Source organism: Epinephelus fuscoguttatus, linkage group LG1, assembly GCF_011397635.1.
Source record: "Epinephelus fuscoguttatus linkage group LG1, E.fuscoguttatus.final_Chr_v1".
Taxonomy (NCBI): domain Eukaryota; kingdom Metazoa; phylum Chordata; class Actinopteri; order Perciformes; family Serranidae; genus Epinephelus; species Epinephelus fuscoguttatus.
In genome coordinates, this window is record NC_064752.1 from 41,528,547 (window position 1) to 41,550,426 (window position 21,880).

The following is a 21,880-nucleotide window of genomic DNA, read 5'->3' on the forward strand; positions in this document are numbered from 1 at the left end:
AGCAAGAAATCTGTAGGTCTGAAAGCACTTCAACAAACCACAAAGAAGCTTGGAGTGCAGCACACACACAGGGAGTGTAACCTTCTCTTCTCAGGGCGCCATTACTCCACTTCATCTTTACAAAGCAAATAGTGGTATGCTGCCTGCTATTACTGTTCTCAGTGTCACATAAACATTACTTTCAGTAATCATTACTTATAAAGACGTATTTTCAAATAAAGGGAATTATTCACCACAATATTTACATATAGACCTACCAGGTATATTTTTAGGTCAGCAGTATAACCATAAGTGTGATTGCTTCAACTTGTTCATAATTTTGCTTTGTTCCTAAAAAATAAAAAAAACCCTCCCCACTGTTCTGTCACGAGTGCAACCTGTTACAGTCACACAGGATAAACATCCCTCATTATACTTTCTCACCATATTTGCTGTGATTTACACACTCACACACACACACACTAAAATCCATCCAGTGAATAAAGGGTTTCAATGTGAAGAATTTATTGAGTCTTTTTGCCATCTCACAGAGATATGGTTTTATATTAATACAATGGTATTACCTTACTGAAGTAAGAAATTGCAGGTTCAGTTCAAGAAGCAGATTATTCAGAAACGAAAGCAGAAAAAAATTACAAATACAAATTTTGGACATCATAATGAGATATTCCAGCAAAAAGACGTACATACATATAAATAAATAAATCAAAGCAATAAATAGAAAAATGTAAAGGGGTTACATTTTAAAGGTAAAAGGGACAGCACAGAGTCCTTCAAAGCACGATTTAGGTTGATGTGAATTTTATGTAGCACTTTAGTCATAAATATAAAGAATAATGCATACAAATGAAACTGAGAGACAAACTATTCTAGATTCCTCTTAAGGCCAAAACATATTTGTGCTACTTTTCAAGAAAATCTACACACAAATTATTGACAGATGTTAGGTTAAAGTTTTTTATAATGAAGATGTTGTTTGTTAAAAATGAATAGGAAAGTGTGTTGTCCCAAAAAAGTCATCCCAATGAGTTGAAAATGACAAACCCTAGGAGTGTATGTACAACATAATGATAAGGCAATACAAATAAAATTTGCACTGAGAAAACAAATGTGAAATCTAAAACATTACAGTAGCACATTTTTACACTTCATCACAACATTAACAACACCTTCTCTCTTATATCTTTCATACAAAGCACTGCTGATTGATTAAAGTCACAACTAACATAAAACTTGTCTCCTATAATTATGTTCATCTACAACTATTCTGCATCAGGGAAATATGATTAAATGTAATAATGTTGCAATGCAGATTATGCTCATCATCATATGAGACAGAGCTGAATGTATATTATCTACAAATTATTCAGTGTTATGATATCTTGTTATGGTATGTTGAATAGCAAGAAATGAAGGCTGTTATTCAAAAATGTCTTGCTTAGATTGGATGGCATTTTTTCAAAGACAAATGTTTCTGTTTTCAAATGATATATGTGTTACTAGGTGAGATGCAGTTTCACTGTTCAGTACTCTGTGTATATGTATTCACTTGGCTGTGATGGATGCTAATGTTAGCGTTTTCTGAAAAGCGCACTAAATGCACGAAACAGTGGCAACAAACAGATTCAGGAGCGCTTTCATACTCAGTTCTCTGTCATGTTTGGGATATACTAGGTGTTTTAAATTTTTCCCATCTTATGCCATTTCTCTCCATTAAAATACAAAAAAAGTTACATAAAACACAATTCTATAGATAAAATAATAAATAAATAACATACATTCTATGCTTGCCCTTTTGCAAAACAATTACAATCTGTATGTTTTAAAGAGTAGTTGACAGCAGGTTTGACGACTATAAACTCGATAAGGCAAAGCAGCTTTGTTAAACATGTGAAGTATTTCATCTTATCTGTTCCCATATACAACCCATTTACGCAACAACTCCAAGTGTTTCTTGATACATGTTTGAAAAGCATCATGATATAAGCCAGTGTTTCCTTGCATATAATTGACACAAAAAACATGAAAAGCTGTCCTAACTCTGTGGATGTACAGAAGCATGTATTAAAGTGTTAAAGAAGATTGTCTGTTTACGTGGATTTTTTTCACACCTGTAATGACAGGTGGTAATGAATGGACACACGTAAATGAAATTGTTTCATGCAAAATGAAACAAGAAATGTCTCATGTGGAGGCAGCAGGCTGGCAGATAGTCCTCTGAGGATTCTTTACAGCTATATTCCCAAATAAACTGGCATGGACTGCATTGTGTAAGTGCAACAAAACTGGATTTAGTAATTCAAGAGCAGAAAAAATTATGTCTTTTAAAGGTAAGATTCATCAAATAGAGATATCTTAAACCAGCATGCTAACCACCAAGCACCAGCCCGTCCTGTCTTGTAACACCACTTATTCCTTGAGAGGCAATTGTGAGTCACTGCTCTCTGTCTGCTCTCAGCCCAACATTAGGAGGAAGTAAGACTGCAGCCCCATAGATTTATCTTATTATATTATGACGAAAACACTGTCTGTGTGTAGGTGTGTCTGTGTGTCTGTTCCATGTTTTTCTCCTGACTGACTTGGTCAGTCCATGTGAAATTTGGCACAGTGGTAGAGGGTCATGGGAGGATGCGAATGAAGCAATATTACATCAATCAGCCAAAGGGGGGAGCTATAGCAACCGACTGAAATTGCAAACTTTGAATGGGCATATCTCATGCCCCGTATGTCGTAGAGACATAAAACTTTGCACAGAGATGCCTCTCCTCATGAGGAACACATTTGCCTCGAGAACCCATAACTTCCAGTTATATAGATTTTCCGCCATTTTTAGTTTTTTGAAAAACACTTAAAATCGATCTCTTCCTAGGAGGTTTGACTGATCTGCATGAAACTGGGTGAACATAATCTAGGGACCAATATCTAAAGTTCCCTCTTGGCAAAAGTTGGAAAACTTACTAAAACTGAGCTTCTATAAGGCAATGAATATTGCGGAGGGCGTGGCTCATCACATAAAGGTGTATAACATCTCAAGGGTTTCACCGATCACCATGCAACTTTGTAGGCATATGACCACATAATCTGAGGGGACCCCTCCATTATTGGCCCCATCAAACAAAATGGGGGCGCTAGAGAGCTAATTTCTTATTCATGCCTAACCGCCATATCGATTTTTACTAAACTTGGTAGATATGTAGAACAGGATGCCTCAAGGTGACTGGAGAAATTTAACTCTAATTGGCAACTGGGTGGTGCTATAACAACAGAAAAATGCTTAAAAATGGCTAAAATGCTACCGATCGCTGTGGCTCCCCCTGTGGCCCAATGTAATTTTTGGTATGACTAAGTCATGGTATGGCATGCTGTACATAATCACGGAAACTGTCAGTGTGTCATTCTGTCTGTCCCATGTTTTTCTACTCACTGACGTGGTCAATCTATGTGAAAATGCACACAGGCATTGAGGATTGGCATAGGTGGGGAAAAATGGGAAAAATGCATTTTGGGCCACAGGATTTTTTTTTGCTGCAATATCACAAGTGACAAATGGAAAAAAAATGTCTGCAAGGCTGAGCAGCATTCCTGGGGGCCTGTATAGCCCTTGGTAAGTGTCACAATAAACACAACACTCAGTGGCAAAGAAAAAAGTCATATGAGAAGCAAGACAACATTGGTATTGATTTCCACTGATTCCACTTTCCACTTTTAACTTACAACTTTTCTTTTAGACTAAATAATAAGATCTAATACTGGCTATTTAGAGAAACGTATCTTTACTGCAACTAATGTCGATATATGGTTATGATGGTTTTTTTGCTGAAACTGAGTTAACCAAGCTATAACATAAACTATAGGCCTACGCCAAATGAAGATTATAAGACAGCAGTGATACTTTGACTGGCTCTCAGAGTTTGTTTGCTCGAACTGTGCGTGTTCTTGCTTTGCTGTTAGTTAGTAGTGGTAGTTTACGAGTGTTTTTTTTTTTAATAACTGATGGCTGTAAATTGAGATTGTATGGACCCAGTAGTAGACTGATGAAATGCTGCCCCCTATTTCTATGCAGCATATGGCCAGGCATTACACATTGCACCTTTACAGAAGGAATGCCACTAATTGCCACTGCTTGGGCTACTGTCATGGTGTAATGTGCTTTAGTTTTCACATGAAACAGACAGGGCATTATTAAAATTAATGATGTTGCATGTATGAAATTTACTAAAGTCTAGTGTTTAGTTTCAAAAAAGCAGATGTTGATTTTTTTTTTTTTGTCAAAACTTTTTGGCAGATTTAAAGAGGAAGTCCAATTTTTATTACACATCAAAGTATGTTTTGGGTCAAAAAAAGAGTTGTATAAAGCTTTTTATAGAACTTTAAAAAAAATCCCTTCAAAACTTTTTTTCCAATCTTTGAAAGGTTTGATTAATAGAGTAGTACGGGGATGATGTATTTTTGGAGGCCAGCGCTCAAGTAAGCATCACCTTGGTTTTCTCATCCAGAAACCAGTGGGATTTTTCCGCTGCAGAAAATAAGGTCAGTGACAAACGTTTATATTTACAAGTTTTTTCTCAGCAAAATAATCTACACAGATGAACATAGCTTTTATGATTTCTGAGGTGTAAATGCAATCACCAGAAGTAAAAAGCTAACATTACTTTATAAACAAACTACACCACAATAACATGACTTAACTTTGTCGTAAAACTGTGGTCTGCATGATAACGTACTTTAGTGCTCTTTAGCCACATGTTAGCATCCACCGTTTTTAAGACTCCTAAAGGCTTCAAAATTCAAAAGAGAGGCATTCACGGACTTATTTTATGTCGTACAACAAAATGTCTCTTAAGCTTGTGTTAATTACAGACCTTTTTTTTTTTAGGTATCTAGCACGAAAACCTTTCAAGAAAAACATTCACTTCAAGATGAGAGAACAACCTGAGTCAGCATCAGCTGACAATTTCGTTAATGAAAAAAATCTGCGTGACCTCTGCAGCTTGTCCTTGTCTCTGATTGAGGGTAGCAGCTCAAGGCCACATTAGCCACTCCTACCATGACACGCCCAAACCTCCAACCAAACTGGCAGGTTTTGCTGCATAGATTTTGACTTTTTCTTTTTAACTGTCGATCTTGCAACCGACAATGTAATAAGAGTGCAACACTATATGAGTGGAGTGCTCCTTTTAAGGAAAACACTGCTGTTTGTTTGGGGGTAAGGCTGAGCAGAGCTAATGGTACTTTGAGGTAAAAGTTATATTTGAAACAAACTGTCATATGGTTTTGGGTTATGTGGTGTTAAGCACTACACAAGCACACATAAGCAGAAAACATTTACAGAAAAACTGTGCACAAATAATTATGAGATACTACATAGGTGCCCAGCAAATATCAGGTATATTTCATATTGCATGAAACCAGAGGGTGAACCATTGTTTGCTGCAAGTTGCTTCAACACATAGAACTTTGGGTGCATGCATCATTATCTGTGGATACTTGTATATCATGTGCCTGACACGTAGGGAAATATGCTTTTTTTATTGTTGTAAGTTAGATGACAAAATCAATACTACTTTTGCATCTGTGTGTCAACTATGGAGCTGAAGCTTGGAGTTGATTAGCTTAGCGTAGCGTAGCATAAAAGAGTGTAATTCCTGAAACAAAAAAATATATTCCTTTAATTTTGTGGTGTTATTTTGACTCCAACAACAATGAAAATAGCATAGGACTACAGTTTTTGTATAAAGAACACTTTACGTCCAAGTGATGAAAACAAAGTAAATACATATAATCTGATCTAATCTTTTCAAATTGAATATGTGTAGTGTGTGAAACATGTACCTTTTGGTCTGTTATATTCACAGATGTCACATCAAGCCAAGAAATAACTTGGAAGTTGAGGCAAAATAGGTGGAAACAGACAGTAAAAAGTGAAAACTGGGACATGAACCTTTGCTCAGATTCATTTCAGAATGACAGATAAGAAACTCATCTTCCCATGTTTATCAAACTCTTGCATCCTAGAGGATTGCAGTGGTCCTGAAAATAGGCAGATGAAAATGTTTTGTAACTGTGCTGTTGCCTATGAGTAACAGCCCAGCCACAGATTTGTGGGCGTTTGACAACCTGTCAGAACGCTCCCATTATCCAGTTTTGGTTTGCAAACCAGGGGTTGAGAAACTCTCTAGTTAGCTTCTTATTCCTTAAATATGACACGTAGAAGAGAATCATAAACTGTATTCATTCTAATGTCCACAGCCTAATATAGAGCCACAGGAAGCTACCCAGTACAAATAAAAAATACAAAAAACATAATAAAACAGCAAATCTTCATTGGAACTGGACTCAATGACCCGTTTGAGTTTAGACCTATAGGAAGAAAAGAAAAAAGATTATTAACCATGGTAAGCATATAAAACATTTTAAAATAACTTCAATTATACAGCACATAATGTACTTCTGCAAAGACAGCATTACAATCTACATTTATAACTGTTAATATGTTTAAAAGTTTTAACCTGGATGCAAGTGTTCACATGCAAGTTATCATAGGAGAACACCTATATCCTGGAAGTAAAGAGTGCCCCAGGATGCCATTTCTCTGTAGGTCGAAGCCGAAGTTAGCGTCACCCTGTTTCCCTTGTCAGAAAGCCTATGGGATTTTTCCATTGGATTTCGGATTATTGCTGAAAATAAACTCTGTGGTGAACAAACGTTACTGATACTTACATGTTTTGTTTAGCAAGATAATCTTAACAAATGAACACTTTTATTATTTTTGATGCCTAAATGCAGTCACCAGAAGTAAAGCTAATGTTAGACTACAAATGAACTACACTATGCTCACATGACCTAATGTCACCACCATAACAAGACTGTAAAGCCATGTTCAACTCGGCTTGGTGCGATGACGTTCTGTAGTCTTATTTTGCCACTTGTTAGCAACTGCCTCAAAGTTCAGGAGTGGGATATTTCCTGATGTACTTTATATCCTAGAACAAAACGTGAATGTCTTTTAACTACTTTAACTAACCACAGACCTTATTTCAGGCATCTAACCAAAAACCCATTGAAAAAACCCAATGACCCCAAGATAAGGGAACCAGGAGTGCAAAAAATGCTGATTCATTCTCGGGGTAAAGGCTTTATTCCTGGGCACTCTCTTTGGGCTTCCTACGAGGAGGAGAACACATTCTCACCCTGACCTCATCAGAAATTGATGTTTGGTCATGGACTTTCCACGTCAAGATATGACATGCAAGGTACCCTGGGTGTGTTGGTTTATGATGTTCTGGGACACTGTGTAAACTGTTGCCTGTTACATGCATTGGCTGATTTCAAAATACACTGTTTTCACAGGAAATGTAGAGGTTGCATACAGTCTCTTTCAAAATAAACGCACTACTTCAGTACAACATCACCCATTGACCTTGTTTTCCTTCAACAACAAACACACGATGTTGCGTTTAACCAACACATGCACATGGTTGGGTTTAAGAAAAAGAACAGGGTTTGGCTTTACAATCCTACAGGAAGTGAACACCGGTCTCCCAGATGAAAGACGAGCATTGTTAAACCCATCAACCAACCCTACTCGGACTTCTGCTGCCTGTGTTGTTGTCCCATTGCATTTTCCCCTGACATGAAAGCATGGCTTTTTTTGTTGATGTCTAATGCCGGAAGTCTCTTTCCAAGTGCTAATTTTTGATGACTTCGGAGTGGGTTGAATTTAGACCACCCCTTGGAGTTCTTACCAACTTGCTCTCATCCAAGGTAATCAAATACCGATGCTTTCTCACTCCCCTCGATGTGAAACCTACCTCAAAGGCCCTTTTTGGTGTCTCAATGAGACACGCCCTAGAATCTGTATGTGATGCACAGCTGTCTCCTGGGTGTGAAATTTGGCACAGTGGTAGAGGGTCATGGGAGGATGCGAATGAAGCAATATTACATCAATCGGCCAAAGGGGGGCACTATAGCAACCGACTGAAATTGCAAACTTTGAATGGGCATATCTCATGCCCCGTATGTCGTAGAGACATGAAACTTTGCACAGAGATGCCTCTCCTCATGAGGAACAAATTTGCTTACAGTTATATAGATTTTCCGCCCTTTTGAGTTTTTTGAAAAACACTTAAAATCGATCTCTTCCTAGGAAGTTTGACCGATCTGCATGAAACTGGGTGAACATAATCTAGGGACCAATATCTAAAGTTCCCTCTTGGCAAAAGTTGGAAAACTTACTAAAACTGAGCTTCTATAAGGCAGTGAATATTGCAGAGGGCGTGGCTCATCACATAAAGGTGTATAACATCTCAAGGGTTTCACCGATCACCACGCAACTTTGTAGGCATATGACCACACATAATCTCAAATAATATCTAGGCCTAACCGCCATATCGATTTTTACTAAACTTGGTCGATATGTAGAACAGGACGCCTCAAGGTGACTGGAGAAATGTAACTCTAATTGACAACTGGGTGGCGCTATAACAACAGAAAAATGCTTAAAAATGGCTAAAATGCGACCAATCGCTGTGGCTCCCCCTGTGGTCGAATGTTGTTTTTTTTTTTTTTTTTTTTCTAATTTTTGGTATGACTAAGTCATGGTATGGTATGCTGTACATAACCACGGAAACTGTCAGTGTGTCATTCTGTCTGTCCCATGTTTTTCTACTCACTGACGTGGTCAGTCTATTTGAAACGGCCCACAGGCATTGAGGATTGGCATAGGTGGGGAAACATGGGAAAAATGCATTTTGGGCCACAGGGGATTTTTTTTGCTGCAATATCACAAGTGACAAATGGAAAAAAAATGTCTGATGAGTAAAATGAGTTCTAACACTTGCTTAACATTGTCAGAATGGTCACGGCTAATTTTAGGCAATTAAAATACTTGGTCAGGTTTAGAAAAAAACACAATGTTTTGGGTTAAAATAAGTATTTAACGTGATGTAAATAGGTTAAGTGAGTGACGTAAGCACATGATGGATGTAAATAATGTAATGTTACATTAAATCAACAATGAGTTTTGGTCTTACATGGGACACCAACAGTGGTGGTCAGGCTTAAAGGTACATTTGTTTGAGTCATGCACCTATACGCAGACTTCTCACTCTCCATATGACATCACTTGCCCTTAGCTTCAAGTATTGCCACGAATGAGTTTACACTGGAGGTAGCCAAAAAACTGTGTGTGTCATAGGGATAACTTGTGGAAAAACTCCTGCCCTCTGTCTAACATGCAAAAATAATGACTTCAGTGCTGTGATGTTTTAGTTACTAGACCTTCATCAGGCAAACAGTTTTGTAACAAAGTTTCCATCAGTCACTTTTCCCATGTGCATTGGAAAGGCATAAATACCAAACATCAATTTATGTGACAATATATAATATTACATCAAAATATACAAGGCAGTTACAGTACTTCTTGTTATTCTTTCACAGACACCAAAGGTTGCCTACAGCATCAATATAACATGCCAAGGGGCGTAACAAAGCGTTGTTTTTTGACAAACTGGGATGAGAACAGGCTGTTCACACATATTTGTCATGTATGTGTGGTTGCAATCTCAGTTATCTGGGAGTTATAAAAAAAGGCATGTCTATTTATGTATAAAATTCCATGAAAAGCTTTCCTCCGAATTTATTATGTACCATGTTTAATAAATATTTGATAATATTTGCGTTACTGGCAGTGACAAGTTTTGCAAAATATTAAAAATGTCATATTGTGTAGCTGGAAATTAATGTGGCGTATTTGAATAGAAATTAGTTAAAACCTTGAATCTCAGGAAAATCTGTTATTTTGCTGAAATGGCTCACTTGTCAGGGGTTATTAGGGGAAATGTAAAGTGTTTAATAAATGGCGACATGGTGGCACTATACAAACCAGAATCTAATGAGTGTTTGCCAAATGTCATTGAATTCTGTTAAGCATTTTTTGAGATATCCTGCCAACACACAGACAAAGAAAGCTGAAAACACAACCTTCTGGACAGAGATGATTGTATATTTTATGTCTCTTCTTCCTAGGCATACAGTGCAGCCTTATTGCAATTCATATGTGTATTCTGAAAGCCTTGTTCAAGCTACAGTAAAGCTGATAAACAGTATCAGTCACACAGGGGATTAGTTACACAGAGTGCACCCATCCCACTGCTTCTCTGCTTAATTCCAACTGCAATCATTTGCATGCTGCAGAGTATTTGAAACTTACTGGACATCTTTGGTATGCGGATGGGCCCACTGCTGGTGCCATCACCCCCTTCGGTCAGAGCTTTGATCTCAATGAGGTAGTCCTCTCCAGAGGGGATTTGCAGCTCCACACTGGTCTTATTGGTTTCCAGTATAGTCGTTCTACCGTGCCAGGTCTGACGATACATAACCTGGAGGAGAGTGTGGGGGTGAGCATTTCATTCTTCAGTCCTAACAGTCAGAAATTAAAACTTTACGAGCTCTTAACGACGGGATGCAAGGCTTCAATCAACATATTAAAGTGTATGAAAAACAAATCAAAATCCCAAAAGCAGTAGAAGTGTTCAACCAAATTCTAGTTACACAGTGGCTCTCTAGAGGAGGTAATGAATTCAAAATGCCTTGTGTGGTGGTGGTTTGACCCAAGGACTCAAAGTGGAAGGGCATATTTTTATAACATGACCTCGGCCATCCTTTTAATACATTTACTCATGGAATTTAATTTTTATAAAAATTCAGCATAATGTTTTATTTCATACTTCAAAAGAAGTGCCGGGCACAGAGAGCCAAATGGTGAATTTAGTTTTAAAAACATTGCAAAATATGTCAGAAATTTTTACTTTTGATTCACAGTAATGCCTCTACATGATTATAAACCCAATCCTGTCCGCACTGCACACTCAAAGAACTTCACAAAAGTCTTATCAAAAAACGTATCATTAAATAACCAGGGCTGCATAAATATCTTTCTTTGTGTGTGTGAAAAGCATTATCAAAAACCTGTGTTTTTTCCACACAAGTATGCAAAGTGGATAAACTGTGATTCACTGTTGTACTGCTTGGAAAAAGCTGAATTCTTTCTGTGGCATGATGCTTTTCATTTTATCACCTGGAACAGATCTTTTAATTTTGAAAGGCCAGACAGGGCCAATCCATAAAGTAACACTGGAGTACTGAGGTCTATCTTTCCACTGCGATGAGAAAGCCATTTGTTGGGATGACAGCTGCTGAGGCTCTATTTGTTTCTCCAGTTCCTGAGTTTCTGCTATTACTCTGACAAACTCACCTTGTATCCTGTCACCTCAGACTCATTTTCCATCGCCTTGACATGTTCCCAATTCAGAAAGATCTTCGAGTTGGTCAGGTTCCACTCAATATTCCCTGGAGGCTGACTTGGAGCTGCAAGACAGCATGTAATTATACAGAGACGAGGTTCACAAATGAACGCATACGGTAAAGCAATGTCATCAATAGTATTCTCTAAACTAAGTCTGCTGTCAGCCTTGAAGTATTCATCTGCTGCTGCAGCAGAGGTCAAGAAAAAATAGAAATTGCATATGCTTCATTTATATGAGCGCTAATAATGTTTAAATGAAAAGCACAGAAATATTTACTACATATTTCAGTGAACAGCTACAGTGGTTGAGAATTGTGTTGGCTTTTCTTTTATGTAGCCAGATCATAAAAGATGGAACAGGACACAGAATACATTTTGGGGTCTTTATTCCCTGGCTGAGTTCCTCGGAGAACAGTATTAACAATCCAGGTTTTTATGTTCAAAATAGGATGTGAGACAACAAAACAATTGCTGTTCACCTCAAACCTCAGTTAGACTACCAACAGGTTCTATATGAACAAATTAACCTAAACAGACAGTGTGAATTTAACGGCTCATTTATACCTGATAGCTGCACTGAGATGGTGTGTGCTTTGTATAGAAACAACAATACAGACAGCAACTAAGTTTCACACACCAGAAATATTTCAAGTTTCATAACTACATAGTTCTTGTTATGGAACACAAGACAACAGCAAATATTCCACAGCACCAGTAGCCTCTCTGAGTCATATATGGCATGCCCACTAATGTACACCAGTGGCACTCCACACTGCTTTATTCACAGATGTGTAAACAAAGCTGGATATATTGTTGGAAGCAGGGCCTTGCTCATTCCTATAAAAGTTTGCACAGTGGTGCATAAAGCCAAAAAAGTTCAACATGATGGGGGCCACAGAACAAATGCACTGTAGAGACTTTTGCCGGTTGAGTGGTGAACTTCTGATTTAGCCCTCCACTGACTTGAATGGAGAAGAAATGATTAAATCACGCAGCTCTTCTAGAAATTCAAAATGCTATCGGACCAAATGGATTAAATCCTGATAGTGAAATGAGTCATCTGCTGGGGATTGTGATGCTCAAAAAAGATGTCTTCACTGATTAACAGACGTCTCTTTTCCCAATGTACAGTACAGGCCAAAAGTTTGGACACACCTTCTCATTCAATGCGTTTTCTTTATTTTCATTACTATTTACACTGTAGATTCTCACTGAAGGCATCAAAACTATGAATGAACACATGTGGAGTTATGTACTTAACAAAAAAAGGTGAAATAACTGAAAACATGTTTTATATTCTAGTTTCTTCAAAATAGCCACCCTTTGCTCTGATTACTGCTTTGCACACTCTTGGCATTCTCTCCATGAGCTTCAAGAGGTAGTCACCTGAAATGGTTTTCCAACAGTCTTGAAGGAGTTCCCAGAGGTGTTTAGCACTTGTTGGCCCCTTTGCCTTCACTCTGCGGTCCAGCTCACCCCAAACCATCTCGATTGGGTTCAGGTCCGGTGACTGTGGAGGCCAGGTCATCTGCCGCAGCACTCCATCACTCTCCTTCTTGGTCAAATAGCCCTTACACAGCCTGGAGGTGTGTTTGGGTCATTGTCCTGTTGAAAAATAAATGATCGTCCAACTAAACGCAAAGCGGATGGGATGGCATGTCGCTGCAGGATGCTGTGGTAGCCATGCTGGTTCAGTGTGCCTTCAATTTTGAATAAATCCCCAACAGTGTCACCAGCAAAACACCCCCACACCATCACACCTCCTCCTCCATGCTTCACAGTGGGAACCAGGCATGTGGAATCCATCCGTTCACCTTTTCTGCGTCTCACAAAGACACGGCGGTTGGAACCAAAGATCTCAAATTTGGACTCATCAGACCAAAGCACAGATTTCCACTGGTCTAATGTCCATTCCTTGTGTTTCTTGGCCCAAACAAATCTCTTCTGCTTGTTGCCTCTCCTTAGCAGTGGTTTCCTAGCAGCTATTTGACCATGAAGGCCTGATTCGCGCAGTCTCCTCTTAACAGTTGTTCTAGAGATGGATCTGCTGCTAGAACTCTGTGTGGCATTCATCTGGTCTCTGATCTGAGCTGCTGTTAACTTGCGATTTCTGAGGCTGGTGACTCGGATGAACTTATCCTCAGAAGCAGAGGTGACTCTTGGTCTTCCTTTCCTGGGTCTGTCCTCATGTGTGCCAGTTTCGTTGTAGCGCTTGATGGTTTGCGACTCCACTTGGGGACACATTTAAAGTTTTTGCAATTTTCCGGACTGACTGACCTTCATTTCTTAAAGTAATGATGGCCACTCGTTTTTCTTTAGTTAGCTGATTGGTTCTTGCCATAATATGAATTTTAACAGTTGTCCAATAGGGCTGTCGGCTGTGTATTAACCTGACTTCTGCACAACACAACTGATGGTCCCAACCCCATTGATAAAGCAAGAAATTCCACTAATTAACCCTGATAAGGCACACCTGTGAAGTGGAAACCATTTCAGGTGACTACCTCTTGAAGCTCATGGAGAGAATGCCAAGAGTGTGCAAAGCAGTAATCAGAGCAAAGGGTGGCTATTTTGAAGAAACTAGAATATAAAACATGTTTTCAGTTATTTCACCTTTTTTTGTTAAGTACATAACTCCACATGTGTTCATTCATAGTTTTGATGCCTTCAGTGAGAATCTACAATGTAAATAGTCATGAAAATAAAGAAAACGCATTGAATGAGAAGGTGTGTCCAAACTTTTGGCCTGTACTGTATGTCTATGGGAAAAGTCTTATTTGGCCGGATGGCATCATGTGACGAGCCTGGAAGTTGTACTTATATGGTTTTGCCACTTTATCAAATTGGCTTTGAAGCCCAGCACGGTTCCTGGGGGGGGTTGGCTTTATGTTCCCTGCCATCCCACTATTTAGCACCACACCCTGCACAACTGCAGAGATCTCAAACTACACACTACACTCACGTGTCACAAATTAAAACTCTGGCTGTGTTTTTCTTCCCTGTGCCAGCTGCTGTTCTTGTACTGCAACATCATTGTGCATGATGTCATATAAATGTCAAACCATGCTGTGCTGATTTGTCTTTTCGTAACTGATTAAACCACACAGCGCAAGAGATGAACCATCTCTTGAGTAGCACCCAAAGCTTGCCTGACCACCTCCAACCAGGTAGCGGTGGCATGTTGCCAACCCCAGACAACAACAGACAGCCCTTTTTTTCCCCCTGAAACAGACGTGATGCGAGACTCAGCTCACATCGTCTGTGCAGGAGACCTTTTTCAAAAGTCTGTGTGTTCACCTCTCAGTGCTTTTGTAGCTTTTAAGTGAATCTCTGTGGTCTCGAGTTTAGTTTCTCCTTTGGGTTCTTGTTTTTATTACTTTACTGTTTCATGCTCACTTTTAGCCGTATGAGCTGTGTTAAGTTAGGCTACTGCTGATGAAAACTCAACATTTCCTTCTTCTGCTGCTTCACAATAAAAACTTTTGCAAAACTAAATAATGGGGGGCTTTAATGTGAAGAATCTAAAGGAAATTAAATGTGTTTAGCACCAAATATAGTGAAACTTTGTTCGCAGCTTTTCTTACAATAAAAACAAGCCAGGGAGGAAGAGAAAGCAGAAACAGCCACAGTGAGATGTTGATGAAGAGCTGCGGACAAAAAGGCTCTTACTGCACCTCTGCAAACAGCTCACCTCCGACAGGTAAACCTCTTTTACTTGCTGTGTGATTGAAAAATAACGTAGATCAGCCTGTCACCTTAAAACGTCATCTCTCAAGACAAGCTGTCATTAGTTAAAGACACACCTTCAAGCGGGTAGTCCTGTTGTAATGGAGACGCAAATCCCTGCCACACTGGGCTGATGTGCCGAGTCAAACCAAACCAAGCCAAGCCATCCTGTGAGTGTAAAATGGTTTAACTGTCTCTGTATTTCCTGGTTACATTTATTACTTGTCTGTGTGTGCTCTTTGGAGCAGAAGGCAGAAATCCCTGTTTAAAAATGAAATAATTTTCTTCTCATAAGACTGATCAAATGGATGATTATGAATAATTAATTTATCTTAATTGTTTTCCTGTCTTTAAAAAAGTATTTCACTGCTGGACAGATGGTCTTTTCATATAACTGGGCTTTCTATGCAGTAGAGAGATACAAAGGCTTTGGAAATTAGTGCTTCATGACCAGAGAGACAGATGAAAATGACTTTTCTCCAGTGGTAGAAAACCTACAACTACCAGCACTGCTTTGTTTTACTGTTTAATCTCAGTTTATTAAGCCGCCATTTTTACAATACAGGAAGAATATGTTTTCCCTGAACATAATCCAGGCAGCGACTTCGTTGTCACCACAACCTTATTATGAATGCAATGTAGTAATATACAAATGTAATATGTAGGAGACAGGGTTGCTCCTAATTAGTAGGAGATAAAGCTGCTGCACTGTCCATTGAATTGTAAATGATACAAGTAGAGATGTCCTAATAAAGTTTTTTAAAGACATTTCAGTTAAGGATGAAGTGCTGAAATGTCTAAAGTGTTGGTATATAAGTGGCGACAGCAGTTAAAATGTAAACTGAAACTGAATATGTGTTTAAAAATGATCTGACCTGTCGATTAGAAAGTAAAGAATTAGTGTATAAAGGGTTTTTTTGGGGGGGGAGTTTTTCCTTATCCGCTGTGAGGGTCCAAAGGAAAAACATAACTCATATGTTATGTGCACATTGGAAAAGTCCCTGGTCTCTCTTTATTCCTCCTCTCCATACTGGCAGAGAAACAATCCCTTCCTTGAGGGACAACCTACAGACAAGTCCCCGGAGAATGCACTAATCCTCTTCCTGGTAGTCGTGTGTAGGTTTATTGTCACGCCAAAAAACCCACATGCGACTTTCAGGACTTGGCCCAGCAAGAAAACGCTGTCCAAGGAAAAACAAGGAGGTAATTTTGTACTTAAATTCAGTAACATTGAAAGACATAGACTTCATTTGATTTAATCAGAGTGCTGAATGCTTTTTTGCACTGAATGTGGAGGACTGGATAATGTGCCCTGTCTCTTTTACATTCGAGTCACACTGGGAAGGTCAGGGTTTTAGAAATGTTAGCAATGTTAAAGGTTTTCCAGCAGAACCCATACACCTGAAAATGAATTAAATTGCTGCTAACAAAACAACCACATACATTTTTCTGATTATTTAGGCTTATGAATCAAAAAGAAAATCATCTTCATCATTAATTCAACTATGTAAAATATATTAAAGTAAATTTTACTTCCCAACATTATTTCAAAGTCTTATCTACACTGGCAGATATTTAAAGGAGCTCTATACAACATTTAGAGCATGTCTACGATTCAGAGTCTGGACATGCACACAGTTGTCAACGTAGAGGTGGTTGAGCTGGCGACTACCAGGTAACGGTGCTACAAGCTAATGCTGCTTACGGCTCAAACAATGGCAACAGTGCTGACAGAGCTTACAGGACGGTGGGCTTAATGCTTCCACTATGATGCTAACTGCTGTATGAGCACAGTGCAGAACGGTTACCTAAGCAGCAAGATTCGCGCACAGAAACTTACATGCATGTGAGGCCTCTCAACAACAAAGAGCAGAGAAGCTCAGATTAGAACACACAGAGGGAGCGTGATTTCATTCTCTGTTCAGGACACTATATCTTTACATAGCAAAAAGCTGTTTGCTGCCATATTGATGTTCTGAAAATTGTATAGAGCTCCTTTAAATCTTGTGGAGAACAAAACATTTATTCCACTCAAATGTATATGGTTTAAAAAGAAATGTTAAACCTGTCAGATTGTTTGAGTTTTATTCAGAAATGTATGTGCACACTCTCAATATTAGAATCAGCCTTAAAACCTCCACAATATGGGTATAAACTGTATATATTCCTTTCACGTCATCAACCACCTAAAGATATATTACAGACAACATGACCTTAATGGTATCTGCAGCCCTGGCTTCATGGCCACTATAGACAGGAGAAATAACAACAGTGACTAAAGGCTCCTCCAACATATAGCACATTCAGTATGACGTGATTATTTTATTTAAAGGTCCAATGTGTGGGATTTTTTTTTTTTTTTTTTTTTACTTTTTATTTATGCTGTGCAGTTCATACCTTCATCTTTTCACAAATAAGCATTTCACATTTCCCTTTAACTTTGTATGAATTTAAGTAAAGAAAAAAAAGATACAATAAATCAAATACCCAGTACTAAAGAAAAAAACACACAAACAAAAGGCGAAAGGAAAAAAAAACAACAACAACTAAATACACAGTAAGTGTGCAAGCGACAAAGATATAACTATTTTATGTTTTTCGTACAATTTCTTTTTTTTTTTTTTTCTTTTTTCCCCTCCTTCCCTTACAGGGCTCAAAAGTAATATTTTACACTGATAGCATTACTGCCAGCAATGTGTGGGATTTAAGGAGATATATTGTTATCTACATAGGGAGCGGGTCCTCGTCTATGGAGATCGCCATGTTGTGACACCATGTTTCTACAGTAGCTCAGAACAGACAACCCAAACACTGGCTCTAGATAGGGTCATTAACAATTTTGCACCAGCCACGATATTTCGTAGCCCTTCTGCAACAGGAGCATTGGTAGAATGCTGATTCCTTGAACACGAAACTGCTTTATTCCGTTTTTTTTTTTTTTACCAGTTATTTCACCAGGTCTGTTTGTTATGGACAAGGAGAGACCTCTGTGGAAAATTCGGCTCCTGGTCAACCCGGTCTCATTCCAAAATCATCGAATATGGGTGCTTGGGCAGTGACCTCTGGCATCAGACACCAACAAAAAATATCCCTTTAACATTGGTATGATACATGGCTGGCCCCCGTTATTGTGTAATGGCGCCTGGCTGCGTCAGGGAGAAAACTAACACATTCTCACTCTGACCATGTCACATGTTGACATTTTGATCATGGACCTTCCACGTCAACATGGGACATGCAAGGTACCCTGAGTGCGTTGGTTGTTGATATTTTGGGACACCGTGTCAAGTTCTCTTCTTTAAGATACACTTTCGTTTAATTTTAAGTTTACATACAGTCTCTTTCAAAATAAACGCACTACGTCAGTACAACACAGCTAATTGATGTCTTTTTCCTTCAACAAGCACACATGGTTGGGTTTAGGCAACAAATTCTTTGGCTTTAGAATCTTACGGTACACCAACACCACTCTCGGGTGAAAGTCGGTGTTTGTTGGACCCGTCCACCTCACCTCCCACCCAACCCACTCAGACTTTCCCCGCCTTAACTTTTGTCCTTGTCCTGCTGCATTTCCCCCTGATGCCACTGGGCGTCATTAAACCATAACGTCAACTGGCCGTGTATCATGCCAACTTTAAAGGATGCCTTTTTTGTTGGTTTCTGATGCCGCAAGTCACTGCCTAAGTGCCGAATTTGTGACCAGGCTCAGAAAACACAGTGGGACAACAACATCAGTTGAGGGGGCGAAAGTCTGACTAGAGTGGGTGGGAGGGGTGGTGGATGGGTCCAGTAACCATAGACTTTCACCCAGGAGGCTGGTGTTTGCATTCCATATGATAACAAAGCCAAACCCTGTTTTTTTGTTGCCTAAACCTCACCACGTGCGTTTGTTGTTGAGGGCAAAAAACATAATCAAAAATCAAACAGCGGTGTTGTACCAACGTAGTGTGTTTATTTTAAAAGAGACTGTATATAAACTGTACGTTTCTCGTGAAAACAGAAGTGTATTTTAAAATCATATGCGTGGTGTCCCTGGTGTCCCAGAACATCAACAACCAATGCACCCAGGGAAAACTGCATGTCATATGTTGACGTGGAAAATCCATGACCACACACTAATATGCGATGAGGTCTGAGTGAGAATGTGTTGTCCTAGAAAGAACATCTGGATTAGGGATAAATGAGCACACATTAAGTTATCAGGGAAAATAAGTGAGCACACATTAGTAGGTGCTGGGCTAACAGATTGTAGCATCAGAGAAACTTGTTTGTAACATGAAACTGCTTTATTCAATGTTTTTACCAGTTTTAATCATTCATCGTTTGTTTTGGAGAGGAAGAGACCTGGCTCCCAATAAAACCTCCAGACCAAAGAACACTGAAGGAAATCTAACCTGGAGAAGTTTCAGCTGGCTGCAGTCTGCAGCCCTCACTGCTAGATGCCACTAAACCCCCTGAATCATAAACACTGTTCCTTCATATAGACTTGAACCATCTGTGGAACAGGATTTAGATAAAAAGGCTAGGCAAAAAATTAAATACTGCACATTTTTTTTTATCTTGTTTGTGGACTCACGTGGTTTCTTGGTGGTGATGTTAAAAGTAGAGCTGCAGGGTCCAAGTCCAGCGCTGTTTTGGGCTCTGACTGAGATCAGATAGACTGTGCTGCCCTTCAAGCCAGAGAGCAGAGCCGTGGTGTCGATAACCCTCACTGTCTCTGCTTCACTCTGCAGAGATCCCTTTTCCCAAACGAGAACCTGGACCAAAGATATGAGGGTTACCACAGACCTCCAGCTATGTTTTCTACCTTTGCCTTTTTCCATTTTTAAACCGTTTACAAATCAAGTCAAACCTTTTTTATTCTGCCAATTTCCTGCTGAGAGTGTCAACATGTGCTTATGAGGGAGAGTACTGCTGACTACAATTCTTGAGTGCATAAAGGTAGTCAAAAACTAGCTTAAGGATTGTGACGAGGAGGAAGTCCACACAAAGGTTATACAACAGTCAATTATTAAAACTAAAGAAATTGGGGGTTGTCTTGGTTTAAGTCTTTAATATGCTGAAACTGTGGGTCTATGACCTAACTTAAAACGAGAAGGGAAAAAAAAACATTTTATCAGCTTAGCTACTGTAGGTCCTGAGGCAGTCCAACCCATATTTTTTAACTACCAAGTGAACCTGTATCTGACAATCAGCAATACAAGAAGCTGGACTGGGAGTGAGGAGTACAAGGATAAGGAGCTTGTCAGAATCTGTATTCATAGGGAGATCATTTATGACCCTAACACGAGACAGGAAAACCAGACAGGAAAATGTCAAACAGATGGTTTGAGAGTAGATACTTATTCAATTGGCTGCACACAGGTTTCCAGGAATCTTGCTTGGGAAAGGCAGATTAGCAACAGGGCCTGGAGTTGCTGATAACAGATGCATCTAGGGTGTTTTTTTTTTTTTTTTTTTTTTTTACACCAGCAGTTTAATTATAGCAGTTTTACCTACACTTGGGAAAATACCTAAAATACCTGAGAGAAAGAAGTTGAGAGTTTTTTTTCTTACAGCATTGCTGCTAAGAAACTCAACACACACTCAAGGAGGGATGAAAGAGAGGGATCTAAGGAGCCTTAAGCTGTCTTGCTGCATCTTAAAGTCTTATTGAGACAGTGGCAGGAAAGTGCATCATAGCAGCGGTGTTTGTACAACACCAATGTTTGTGTGTGAGAAATACAGATATTGAAATATTATTTTTACAAAGCTGGCCTCAATGTTTGTATTAAGGCCTGGTGGATGAAAGTTTAGAAGAGAATGGGTGATTTAGCCTATAGTATCAAAGGTTTTCAGTGAAGGGCTTCATTTTCTGATGCTGTGCATACTAAAAAACAACTGAAACAAAAAAAAACATACACTATTAGAGTGCAGATCTCCACCAGGTGTGTCTTAGGGCATTTGGCAGTTGAACAGGAAGTGCATGGCAGGCTATGTGTCCAGCGTGTATGCATGATAGTAGTGGAATAAAGGGGAAACAGTATGCAGGTTACATCATCAAGGTTTAACCAGAGTAGACGGGTTATATGAAGACAAACCTTGGACGCAATGTCCAATAAAACCCCTTCTTACCTCCCTCTCCCCTCCCAAACAGAAGAGTTGAATCTCACTCAAATGTCCCTCCCAGCTCCCTTACGCAAATTTGTGTTTCCTAGGATAGCAAAGGCACGACGCACCCTACTTCCCCTCTGCTTGGGTAGTACTTGATACCTTCATTGGTTGGATTGGCTGCCTCCCTTACAGTCAAGATGGTGGCAAAGAATATGAGAAGAGGGATTTATTCATCTCATATCACACCTAACTTCAGTGGATAATAACAAATCTGCTATGGAATTAATCTACAAATGTTCTGTTTCAAAATAAAATCAACCTTTTCTATAGATGTCAATTTTTGAACCACAATGAAAGCCAAAATGTGGCCTGTAAAAGACTGAGCAATGCTTGTTGTCCTTAGCCAAGCAAATTTTTGGAAAGCTTGCAGCCCCTTTCAGCAGGTTAAGACAAGTGGGGAATCAGCAGTTAATGAGGGTATAAAACATAAAACTGTATAAAACTGTAAATAAACTAGAGTTTTTTTTAAAGATTGTAAATCACTGCAACCACGTGAGGTCCTTGAGCATGCAGTCATAAATATGCACAAAAATATTAGGCTTATGGGTCCAGTAGTATGTGAGATTAGCTGCAGACAGACAGACATTCACACACACACACACACACACACACACACACACACACACACACAGAGACACACACACACACACACACACACACACACACACACACACACACACACACACACACACTCAC

The 21,880-nt window shown here is 39.2% G+C and overlaps 1 protein-coding gene across 1 annotated transcript in view; it reads right to left on the bottom strand.

Moving 5' to 3' along the window:
* Positions 1-504: 504 nt before the first annotated feature.
* Positions 505-21,880, bottom strand: part of LOC125886750 (contactin-4) — an 88,631-nt gene continuing 67,255 nt past the window's right edge. The window contains exons 20-23 of the mRNA XM_049573058.1: positions 19,608-19,788; positions 11,255-11,367; positions 10,211-10,379; positions 505-6,360 (exon numbers count right to left, since the gene is read on the bottom strand). Of these exons, the coding sequence (XP_049429015.1) occupies positions 6,272-6,360; positions 10,211-10,379; positions 11,255-11,367; positions 19,608-19,788 (552 nt within the window). The 3' untranslated portion in view covers positions 505-6,271. The remainder of the gene's footprint in view (positions 6,361-10,210; positions 10,380-11,254; positions 11,368-19,607; positions 19,789-21,880) is intronic.